The 12,193-nt window shown below is 53.4% G+C and overlaps 1 protein-coding gene across 2 annotated transcripts in view; it reads right to left on the reverse strand.

Moving 5' to 3' along the window:
* MARCHF2 (membrane associated ring-CH-type finger 2) overlaps positions 1–12,193 on the reverse strand; it is a 37,835-nt gene that overhangs the window by 22,678 nt on the left and 2,964 nt on the right. For both annotated transcript variants that reach the window (XM_075444293.1, XM_075444294.1), the window contains exon 2: positions 2,603–2,829. In XM_075444293.1, the coding sequence (XP_075300408.1) occupies positions 2,603–2,778 (176 nt within the window). In that variant the 5' untranslated portion in view covers positions 2,779–2,829. The remainder of the gene's footprint in view (positions 1–2,602; positions 2,830–12,193) is intronic.

A 12,193-nucleotide genomic window follows, 5' to 3' on the forward strand; every position in this document is an offset into this window, starting at 1 on the left:
TGGAAACACGAGGAAAAGGAGCGTACCGGGACAAAACAGTGGGACATGCAGGGAAGAGAAGAGCCAGCAAGAAAGTGCACATGAGCTCCCTAAAGGAGAAGCCGGACTCCTCTCCTGGTCCACCAGAAGAGATCTCTACCACTTCCAACTCAGTGTTTAGCAGGCTTCATCCCAACTGGGCTTTTAAATCAAACTCAGGGCTGTGAAGCGATGTACACCCACTGCACCATCCCCTTCTCGCTGCCAAACATCACTGGTGAACCACTGACCTCTGTTCTCTCCTCACTTTCACGTGCCTTTTACTGAGGGGACATCTTCAGCCAGGACAAACCCTCCAACAGGAGCCTGGAGAGGTGGTGGAAACTCCCTCCCGAAACACCGAACACTGCGTCGGGCAAGGCTCTGAGCAGTCTGAGTCAGCTCTGGAGCTGGCCTTGCTCTGAAAGGAAGCTGGACCAGACGCCCTCCGGAATTCCCTTCCAGCCTGAATTATGTGATGGTTCTGCAACCTTCACTGCTACAAAGCTCGGTGCTGTAGCAGAAGAACAAAACTACAGTCCACTCACACGGCCTCAGGGACAGGGACAGACCAAAAGCACCCCAAGCCTCCAGCGCTCTCACGCATCTGCTCTTTCCTAAGAAAACCATCTGTAAGATATTTCACTGGTCCTCTTCCTGTCTGAGAAGTTTCATATTTCCAGCGCATTAATATAACCTTGGCTACCAATACACAATTCAGCAGCAAAAAATTTGCTGACAGTGCGAGAAAACAACAAAAAAATGCTTATCAGCCTCCATTTTCCTTCCTTCCTATCCGGAGGGGGCAGGGGCCTGGTCACACTCCCACACCCTCCAGCACAGTTTTCCAGTGGGCTGCAGAGGCCGCACCACCAGTTCAACTGCCCAGTACAGTCCCGCTGCTCCTGGCTTCGCTTTGCTAAGTGCTGGTGAGCAGGAAGAGACCGAAACCCACCGCCACCACGACGAACGAACTGGTGTCCCATGACGGCACTCCCATGAGGAATCCGGCTGGGTTTTCTTAACCTGTAAGCCCAAGCAGTCTCCCCTCCCGACTTTTACACCTCCCCAAGTTTTGAGGGGTTGCACAACTTCTCACCCAGCCTACCTGTTGTCAGAGCGCAAGCTCAGTTCCCCTCGCAGTTTTATTGACCTGCTCCGGTTTTGCTAGATACAGCAATCAGGAGTGTGGCCAGCAGGTCAGGGAGGGTCTCCTTCCCCTCTACACTGCCTTGGTAAGGCCCCATCTGCAGTACTGTGTCCAGTTCTGGGCTCCCCAGTTCAAGAGAGATGAGGAGCTACTGGAGAGAGTCCAGCACAGGGCTGCGACGATGAGGAGGGGACTGGAGCATCTCTCCTAGGAGGAGAGGCTGAGGGAGCTGGGCTTGTTCAGCCTGGAGAAGAGAAGGCTGAGAGGGGACCTTAGAAATGCCTCTAAATATCTGCAGGGTGGGGATCAGGAGGACGGGGCCAGACTCTGTTCAGTGGTGCCCAGCGACAGGACAAGGGGCAACGGCCACAAACTGGAGCAGAGGAAGCTCCAGCTGAACCCGAGGAAGAACTTCTTCCCTCTGAGGGTGACGGAGCCCTGGCCCAGGCTGCCCAGGGAGGCTGTGGAGTCTCCTTCTCTGGAGATATTCCAGCCCCGCCTGGACAAGGTGCTGTGCAGCCTGCTCTGGGTGACCCTGCTTGGGCAGGGGGCTGGGTGGGGGATCCCCAGAGGGCCCTTTCAACCCCGAACATTCTGGGATTCTGTAATCACGTTTGCTTCATCCAGCTTTCCTGCTTCCCTCCCCCACGTTTGCAGTCACCGCTTTCACACCTCATCAATGTTTGGCCAAATTCATTGAAAAAAAAAAAAACCAACAGCTGTTCAGAGAGGATTTGGACACAAAATGTGACCGGTCTCACTAGCTGGAATGAACAACATTGCCAAGTGTCCTCTTTGCTGGAAGCTGCTCAGAATGAACGATGAGAAGCCACAAGAGGCAGAGGCTGAGCAAGCGAAGCCGTCGCACGTCCCCTCCAGCAAGAGTCAGACATGGCGACATGAACACCCTCCTCTCCCTGGGGCTGCAAACTGACATCAGGCCTTTACCCCAGGATCATTTTGGAACGGGGGCTGTGCTCTGTTTTCAGCCCTTAAATCACCGCCACGAACTGCACGCTGCCCTTGGAGCACGGTGTCCCCAGCACGCTGCCCTTGGAGCACGGTGTCCCCAGCACGCTGCCCTTGGAGCACGGTGTCCCACCCCGGCTGCTGCTCAGCCAGGACTCGGCAGAGGCAGTCAGCAAGAGGCCGGCCATGCTGTCACACGCCGGAGCGGCCCAGGCCTGTGGCTTCTGATGAACGCCCAAGTCCCAGACCACCAGCACACGCGACCGGCGCGAGCTCCCGCAGAGCGAGCACTGGCCTGGGAAGCATCTGGCTAACGAGGACTCGCACTCAGTATTAGTGCCTTGGTGAACTCCTTCACAAACAAGACTTTGTTGTTTCCCTCTACCCCTAAAGCCATAAAAAAAGAAAATGGGGAAAAAAAGCTCGATGCATTCATCCCAAGCCCCATCCCTGACGCGGCCTTACCTCTGTGTGCCCAGCGCCTTGATCACAGTCGAGAGGAGCCGCCCGTCCTTGGCCGTGACCTGCGTGACGTACTGTGGGCGACTGATGTCGGAGTCCTCCACGGCCTTGGCGAGGGCAGGGCTGCCCGGGCAGTCGCACAGGGAGCCGGGGAGGTGGCAGCAGTCGCCCGTCGTCATGGCAGCTCCAGGACCCTCTGCCTCGGGGACCGGCACCGGCGGCACGGAGACCTGCGGGAACGGCACGGCGGTGAGAGCCCGGTACCCCGGACCACCCAGCTCCCCCTGCTCCCCTCCCTCCAGCCCCGCGGGGGCCAGCAGCACCCCGGGGCCCCAACAACCACAGGTTTCGCTCGGCTTCTGTCCCCTTTAACAGGCTTTGCAAGGCTGCTTTACCATAAAATTAAGGATCCTTGTGTCCCACTTACATAATTTAGCGTCAGAATTGCAAATTTGCCTTTCCCAGAGAGAATTCCTGGTACACACCCGTTAACCTGACGAAGCCTTTCGAACCGAACGCGCCGAGGCAGAGACGGGGAAGGCAACCAGAAGCCTGGCAGGCCCACGTTGTTCCGGCCAGAGCCACCACGATGACTTCTGTTCGCACGCTCTACAAACGTTGCAGTTTCACCTGAACACAGCACTTCAGCCACTCTGCGTGCTCTGCTCGGTGAGGCCCTTCTCTCAGCCGCGCTCAGGAGCTCTCTGAGCCCTTGCCAGCCTGGCCACCAAACTCAGCAGGCTCCCACCCCAATCTTTCATTTCCCACTGTTTTCTTTCTTTACAGAAATGCGTGCATTTCCATTTCCACGTCCCATGTCCTACGTCCCAGCAGCGAACGCGCGGGTGCTGACCACCCAAAGGCAGCGCAAATCCTCGCAGCGCTCCGTGGAATGGGCAGCGGGACAGTTTTCCTCCTTTCCCTTCCAACGGTGCAGACCGGTTGTGATTTTCATACCAGCCACGTGCCAACAGCAAAGCACGCCATCATGTGTCCGGCACATCTGCGATTTTACCCAGCAAAGACAGCACAAGCAACAAGCAGCAAATGCAAGAATCTGGGAGAGGACGCAGAGGAAAAGCCCAACGTGGCAAACCGGGAGCTGGCTCAGACGAGCCACAGCCCGACGGCAGAGCTCTCTGCCTTTGAGGGAAGACAGCAGCTCACCCAAGCTGCCAGCAACAGTCGTGTTCCTCCTTGGCTATCTCAACCCCAAAGACAGGCATGTTTTACAGGTTCAGGAAAATCCCATTTTCTCCAGTCTCCCTTAGCCTGGTCCCTAAGAGGCAGCTGTGCAGAAATAAAGAGCCGGGGCTACAATTAGTCACAAGCTGAACACGAGCCAACAGCCTCGTACTGCCTGTAAAGACCAGACTCCCTGTGTCTGTAAACAGGACTCCCTTATGTAAGGCACGCACAGTGATCCCTGCGCACCAGCACCGCTGGGATCGCAGCTGGAACGGCGTCTCATCCTGGTGGCTGGATTTCAAGAGAGAAACAAACCCATAAAAGAAGTTCAAATGAAAGCAATGAAAAGGATAAAAGGGCAGGAGGGGGGGACGGACAGGACACGGGACACACACACACAATAACACCAAATAAAAATAACCCCAACCCCCAAACTTAGCAAAGAAGAAATACGAAAAGAATTAGGATTGTTTAATTGGGAGGGATCTTCAATCTCCGTCTCCCTGAGGTAGCAGCAGGCAAACAAACCTTCGCCTTCCCGTCCAAGGAAGTGCTTTTTTGTTTCCAGATCTCTGTGCACAACAGGAGTCAAACATTCCCATGAAACTGCAGTTTCGTAAGGTTCAGCTAAGCCTAAATCAAACTAAAATAGCTAAAGAAAATAAGGGCTTGTTCCTGGTTGGAGGCTTGGCCAGACTACAGAGGAAGCAAACACAAGCCCAGGACGAGAACGTGACTGTCGAAGCACCTTCGCTGGCGTCTCATCAGCAGCCACCAACGTTGGTAGCATCCCCTCAAGTTACCGAATATCTTCTAATTTCTAGTAGAAAAGTTTCTAATCTCTTTATTGCACTTGGTCTGGAAAACTATCTGTAACCCTTCGTCTGCATCGGAACAGGAATGGGCTTGAGCTTGTGGGCCGGTCGAAACAAATGGGAACCCTCCCATCAGCTCAGAAACGAAGCCTCAGACTCAGCATTGCCTTGACTCAGCCTCTCTCCACCTGTGCAAAGAGCACGTGGGCTTAGAGCCTCTTTCCTTATTGTTCGCCTTTTAAAAAATAAAAAAAAAGAAAGGCTCTGAGCTCTCCAACTTTAAGGAGCAATCAGTAAGATGATAAATGGTATTGGAATGACTTCAGTCAGCTGTTTTGCAAGCTAAGGGTTCTTTCAATTTTAAAAGCCTCTTACTGAACCAGGCATGAGAAGATGTATGCTTTTAATAAAAAGGTCGGTTCCATTTGTTCAGCCAAAATGTTGTTTATTTTTAAGGCCAGAGGAATAAGGTCCATTTTGCGTATTGGAATAAAACCGCCCTCACTGCCTGTGTCCTGGGAGCGTTTCTGTGAGGCTCCTTGTGCTCCCCACCAGACAGCCACAGGCAGCCCCGCGCGGGGCTGCAAGGGGATCGTCCACCAGCAAACGCGCGGTTTTCTGTTACGAGTTCTTTGGCATTTCCTTGTCGGCTTCCATCCCAGGGTGGAACCTGAAGTCACTGCTTTAATATCTGACTCACGTCATTCAGCAAATACAAAGGAAAAGCAGCGAGATTTTCATGGATACAGTTAGTGAGGAAGGAACTGAAATCCAACGATAACATCTGCAGTGCACTCCAGTCCCAATTTCATGCCCAGCTGAACACGAACCACAGCGTACAGCCAAGGCAGTCCCTTTGCCGGCTCCCGAAAGGCTCCGCTCCTCGACACGCAGCCTTCCCTCGCCACTGTCAACAGCTCATCGCGCTCCGACCCAGCGTTACAGCAGAAACAACAAAAAACGCCGAGTCGGAATCAAGACCCAAACAGCTGGTTTGAACCACACGCTGGCTTTTTTTTTTCCTGGGCAGCCGTGATTTCTGAGCCCATTCCTTGGGGATACATTTCTTGTTCTCATTTAAAAAAAAAAAAAAAGTCTCTGAGACATTAGGTTTATTATCAATATTCCCCTTGCTGCCACAGTTCGACATGAGCAAATAAATCCGAAGTCTCTTCTCAGCAACATTCTGTATCCTCAGCTTCTGAGCAGATCCAGGATATAAAGGGCTGAGTTTGTAGAGCTTACTCAAACTAAAGAAAAACAAACGCAGTTTGTGGGAAGTCAGCTCAGAAGAGCGCGTTCTGCACTGGGACTCCAAAACTCGAACACGTGCAGCGAGCTGAGCCGGTTCCTCGAGGAGCACCCAGAGCTGCTTCGCTGCTGCAAGGCAGCGACCATGGCGCTGGGGCAGGATCCTGCCCGCTGCGCCGCCTGGGCCAAACACACCACCAAAACATCCCCGCTGCCAGTCTGCACCGAGAGAGGCGATCCAGTTCACATCATCCAAAGGGCAACAGGGGGGCCAAAGCTCCCTCAAAGGACCGAACAGCTCGAGACTGCAGAGGTCAGGCTGGACCGCTGGCTCTCCATCCGGCAGAGATGCCTTGTTCCAAGCAGAAGCCAAGGAGCTACAGGGTCCTCCAGCTCGGTTCTGCAGATTTAGACTTTGCAGCTCGATAAGGCAGTTATTTCTCCCAGACAAGGAAAGCACAGGAGGCCAGATGAATACCTTGGTCCAAGCCACCAAGCGAAAAGCCACAGTCAAGGTGAGAAAGACAGTAACAGGAAAGGCGAAGGCCAAACGATCACAGTGAAGGGGCACTGTCAGGTGCAGGTCATGGCTCCTCTGGGCTGCTCACGGCCTGTCGACTGGTGTAAACTCCTGGAGCAATTCTGAGGCTCTGACAGGATCCAGAGCAAACTGGAACCAGAACCAGCTCCACCGGCCTCGGGTGCAGCTCGTACGCACCAGCTTCCACACAGATTAGCTTCCCTGGAACATCTCCACCAAGAAAAAAAAAACCAACCCACCTGCTGGCAAGGCTGCCAGCAGCCAAGTCTGTTCCTCTCACTGAGCAACCCACTTCCCTGATCACCGTCACCAAGCCCCGGCACCTCACTACAGTGCTGCCAGGAGATAACCAAGTTGTGTAACCAGCATAACCCGCCCGTCTGTACACAACTATCTTCTTTTTTTAAAATTCAGCTAGTAACCCACGCACTGCGTGGGCTCGCCAAAGCTCCGACGGCCGCTCACGCCAGCCGGCGTTTAACCCCCAGCAGCAAGGCCACCCAGCCCGCTTCCCAAATCCATCTGAGCTAACTCTGGTATGCAGACACTGCGTTTTCTAATCGTACAATCCTGCAGACGTCATCCGTCAACTGAAGGTTTTCAGTTGCTAAAGGTCATTTCCAAGCATCAATGCCTTCCTTTTCACCACAAAAACTGGATTTCCCAAACGCTGGGGCCCTAAGATAGCTGAACACAAACTTCTTGAGGGAGACAAGGACAAAGCCTGGCTTCCTTCACCACACCTAAGCACCCGCTCCCACACGCCCCGTCTCCTCCAGCTGATGCACGTCTGCCCACGGCCCAGGTGGAATCCCAGGCCTCCAACAGCCCTTCCAGCACGTGCCTAAGCGGTGTACCTGCAGCCCACGAGCTCTGGGCGACTGGCAGGGTATCCCACCTCACGACAAGCTCTCGCCCCCACCGTGATCACACACCCGGAGATGCTGCCACCAGGATGTGCACCGGCAGGATGTGACGAGCGGCCTGAAGTGCTCCCTGTTGCTGTTAAAAGGTTGCATAAGTGATTTAACCTGAAGAAAAAAAAATGAAAACAACAAAAAGAAAACCCCAAGAACCGGTCTCAAACTGCTGCAGGGCTTTGTTTTTCAGTTTTGTTTGTTTAAATGTACTCTCTGCTGAGGGTTGAAGACTGCAGCGTTATTTCGTTCTTTAAAAAAGTAGCTGATTTTGTAGGTCAGCTGTCTGCCTGCCGAAAGCTGCCCTGCAGGTCTGCTGCGTAACACCCGAAAAGCACCCGACAAGCCAGCAGCAGGTCTGCCCACACCTGACCCATGGGCTGAGGGCAGCTCGCAAGCTTCCCGAGATGTGCCTTCAGGCACAGCGGAGGGAATTCTGCCCCGAGACCTCACCCCAACTCTTGCATCACCCAGGACCGGGGAAGAAACCTCTCCAGTCCCACGCTCAGAAGTCGTCCGAATGCAACGGTTCCACAAGTCCGTGCGTGGCGAGCCCTGGCTAGTGAGAAAAGTGACACAGCATTTTCTGACGTATACACCAACGCTCAGAATAAGATCTGTTGCCACACAGCAGCTTCTAAAGCATTTTAAAACTTGGTAGAGAACACACAGGAAAGCACTTTGCTCCCCAGGCAGCGTCTCAGTTTCCTGCCTCCCGCAGCACTGGGGTGACCGTCACCGCTGAAGGAGGTGCTGTGAAAACTTCAGCACCCATGGAAGGAGCCAGGGGAGCTCCGAACCAGACAGTCACGGAACAGACCTGACCCTAGGCTCAAAACAAACCAAACCTCAAAAAGCAAGGGGAAAAAAGCAAAAAAAAAACAACACCCAACCAAATAAGGGACAACATCCTGGGAGCTCGTGAACCTTCTGATAAAGCTTCCCAGCAGGAACCTCCTCCCACACCTTCAACAGCAAAACCCCCAGGCAAAGACACCTGCAGCACTGCTGTGCACAGAGGCATCGTCCCTGGGGCTGAATTTCAAACGTTCCTCAGATACTCCAAGTTTAACCACGGAACACCCAGGAGGAGCTTAGATGGTTCTAGGAAGCTGCCTTTTCGGCCTCCTGTTTTTCTCATATTTGTACATTATCTGCCCCTGCCAGGGACTCCGCTCCACTGCCCTTCAACCGCTCCAACACAACTCGGCAGCCGAGAAACAGCAACGCAAGCCTGCACTTACTGGGCTCCTGCTGGGGACAAAAATTTCTCTGCCCCAAGCCACTATTCAGGCATATTCTAGAAGCTCTCTGAAGTCTTGATTATTTAGACTATGGTTTGATAGCAAATGAGTTTGTTTCCCAGGCACAGATGAAGAGACAGTCTTCCACAGAATGTGATTTATTCATTTTTTCCAAACAGAGACACTGCCAGGATCCGATTTCTACTCCCCGCTGGTGAAATATCTTGCAGTGAGCCATCGTGATCGATAGACTGCTGTTTACCACGGCCCGCACCCGCACGCATCCCTCCTCTCCAAAACCTCCAGCACCGCAGCACCGCGCCCGCAGCAGCCGCACGTCACCACGTCACCACGTCTCGCCACGCTGGCAGCTGGGCACGGCCCAAACCCGCATGGCACCCACACCCCACTGCTCTCCCCAGTTTTCAACCCAGGCCATAGGCAGGGGCCTCCGGGAACTCAGCAGAGCTGTGACGCAGCAGGGCTCCCGCCACCCCAGAGGCTGGGGTGCCTATCGTGGTGTTCACCCCCTTGTTTTTCAATCAAACTTTATTTTAGAAAAGCATTGCCCAACGTATTACAGCATGTTACCAAATATTCAAAAACGAGCAAAAGGCTCAAGCTTACTCGTTGAGAAAAAGTTCAGTATAAAAATGAGGAGTCTAAAGGAGGATTTTTTTCTTGCTGCAAGCTGTACTGGGGGAAGATCAGGCCACGCGTTGCAGCTGGAACGCCAAAATGAACAAAGTTATCTCAGATCTTCCGAGACTCGTTATCTGCCACAAGACCGTATGAAAGGAAAGTTTACTGCGCTTTAATTACCAACATCTGCAAAAACAACTTGCAACATGAGGAGAAAATTCTTTGCAGAGGGTATCTCCAACCAAAACTCGGCCATTGGGCCATTTTAATAACAGTTTAATAAGGAAACACCTGAAACCCAGGCGGGACATGTGAAACGCCTGCTGCTCCTCGAGTTCAGAGCTTTCAGGGGTGCACAGCAGCACAGTTCCCTGCAGCATGCAGCCACACAGACCCTCTGCCCACCTCCCTCTGCATTCTTCCACTCTCCTCCTGCAGGGAAAGCGAAACGCATCAGTAAGACTTGAAAGTTTTGTGGAAATCGGGAACCGGGTTATCGTGCCCCCAGAGCAGTGCTCGCAGCAGGGCTGCCCGTCAGCGGGGAGAGCACCCGGGCCCCACGCGCGAGCACGTCCCTGCCCCGCTGCCGCCGGAAGGCACCAGGGCCTCGCCAGATTTCCCTGCTCTTTGCACCCCTGTCCTCCCCCAAAATAACAGCAGCAACAACGCAGGAACACTTCTGCTTCCCAGCCCTACGGCTTCGGAGAGCTGCCCTTCGCGGAGAGGCAGCGTTCGCAGCAGCACCAAAGCCCAAGGGCTCCCCAGTCCTGCGCAGCCCTCGCCAGGCAGTTTCCGTTTATTCTGAGCAAATGGATTTTCCAGCTCTGGGTAATACATCAGAAAAAAAAAAACCCAACTATTTTAGTGTCGCAGTAACGCATGCACCAGATCAACACAGAAGTGCCCACACAGCGCTGGACCGGTCGGTCCCTCCAAGGGTATTACTCAGAAGGATGCAAAACATCGTGTCCGGATCGGGAATCCATGCCAGGAAGAGCTCGCATTCTCCTCAGTGTTCTCCTCATTGGTTCATAAAGCACCATTTACAGTGTTGTACAAATAATAACACTCTGCTTGGAGACAAACTGGAGCTGGAACAAACCGCCTGGCAGCACGCAGCAGCCCTGCTCGCTCCAACTGCCCGGAGCAGCGCGCGGCTGGCACGCGACCGCCGCTCGAAACCAGGCGCGGATCTCCCAACAGGTATTTGATCTGGAGTTTAACTTGCCTTTTTATATTTTTCAGCCTAGCTATTTCACTGTACAAATCCCTTCAGCACACGCAGTTTTCACAGAGCTTTCCAGCACAGGCACCAGCACCGCCTCGGACCCCACCGCCCACCTGCATCCGAAGAGCTCCGGAGCGGGCGCCGAGAGCATCCTCTTTCCCCGCGGTCAGCCGCCGCGGAGGATTAGCCGATCCTAGCCGATCACACCAGTGTTTCCCTTCTGCCCACTGCTTCCTGCTACAAATTCCCTCCTCAATCCTGAAGCGAAACTTCACGATTTGTACCAGTGCTGCAAAACTCCAGTCTCTCTCCCAGTGAAGGCTGCAATGCTTTGCTCAGGCTGCCTTTCTCGCCCTTCTGGAGACACAGGCCTCGACTGATCTGTCTACAGGCAAGCACAAGAAAAATTGGGAGGAAATAAAAGTTGAGAACAGTCCAGAATTGCAGTTTAGCTTTTTCCTCCCACCACCCTCAAATCTAAAGCCAAACAGCTTTCAGCTGAAACAGGACTAAAGCTCTCAAAGCTTCAGAGAAATAGGTGTTAGAGGCAAGGCTGCGAGCGCTTGGTGCATTCCCACTGCAGAGCAGTGCTTCAGCAAATAGGTTTGATTTGTTTGTACTTCTGTTCGCCAAGCCAGCACTGCTCCTTGCCCCTTCTTCCCTCTTCTGGGAGCAGCAGGAGAGCGTTTCCTTCAGTCTATCGCTGACTTCACGACAACTGATTAAACTTGCAAGCGCGGTTACAGCACGCCCGCCCTTGAGGTTAACCACACACAATCATCTCGTGTGAGATCAGGAATTGAAAAGTTTAGTTAGAATCGCTACATAAAATCCCGAAGAAAAGTTACCGCTGCCTATTTTGATTGAAAATGGGGACAAATCACAGATTCCAAACTGCAACACTGCTCAGTCTAGAGAGGTCCAGGGACGCATCTGCGCAGCTGACAGGCAGCAGAGCTGCAGGTCAGCACGGCTCCCGTCGCGCTGTTCGCTCTACCGGAGGATCCCATGGGTTCAGCCCTTGCCCCGAGACACTTGGTCACTCCATGCCTTCAGGGTTTTGCCATTCTACATTTTACCACCCATGCTTAGACCTCTCTCACCCTGTAGCCCTCAGAGCTATAAAGAGACCAAAACCATAAGATGACCAGCAGCGACCTCCCTGCTTTTAAACAGCCGGATAAAGAGCCAAGCGCTCTCCCAGACGCTCAGCGCGTGGGTAACGAGCTCTCCCAGCAGAGCTGCACTTGCTGCTGCGATGCTGATGAGCTCGAGCTGACCGGGTCTATCTACGGCAAACACGGCACGAAGACGGCAGAGCGCGCGTGACGGCATCCTCCCCGGGGAACGGCGCTGCTGCCGTCGGAGCTGGGAAGAGAACAAGACCAGGCTTGGAGAGCTGAACCTGCTACGCACGTGCATGGCAGTAACTGTCTCAATAAACCACCAACTCCGCCTCAGCACAGATTAATCCACCGGTTCAGCACCAGAGCAAGCTATTTTACATGAACTTCATGGAAACCGCTTGCCTGCCCTTCGCACTGATTTGGTGCTGTGCTCATTTCCTTCACTTTATGTGACCCACAGCTTTATTTTTCACATCTTGTCTTTCAGGTCACAGAGACTGGGCGCTCGTTTCTTACTAGCTTAGAAGTGGTTAGTGTGCTTTCAAGGGGACACATGTAAGTGAACAGAGATCAGTTCTCTCTCATGGGAAGGGTTTGAGCTAAGAGCACGCAGGAGCATAAGTTAACTAGAGTAAATAAGA

This window comes from Opisthocomus hoazin, chromosome 27 (genome assembly GCF_030867145.1).
Source record: "Opisthocomus hoazin isolate bOpiHoa1 chromosome 27, bOpiHoa1.hap1, whole genome shotgun sequence".
Lineage (NCBI taxonomy): Eukaryota > Metazoa > Chordata > Aves > Opisthocomiformes > Opisthocomidae > Opisthocomus > Opisthocomus hoazin.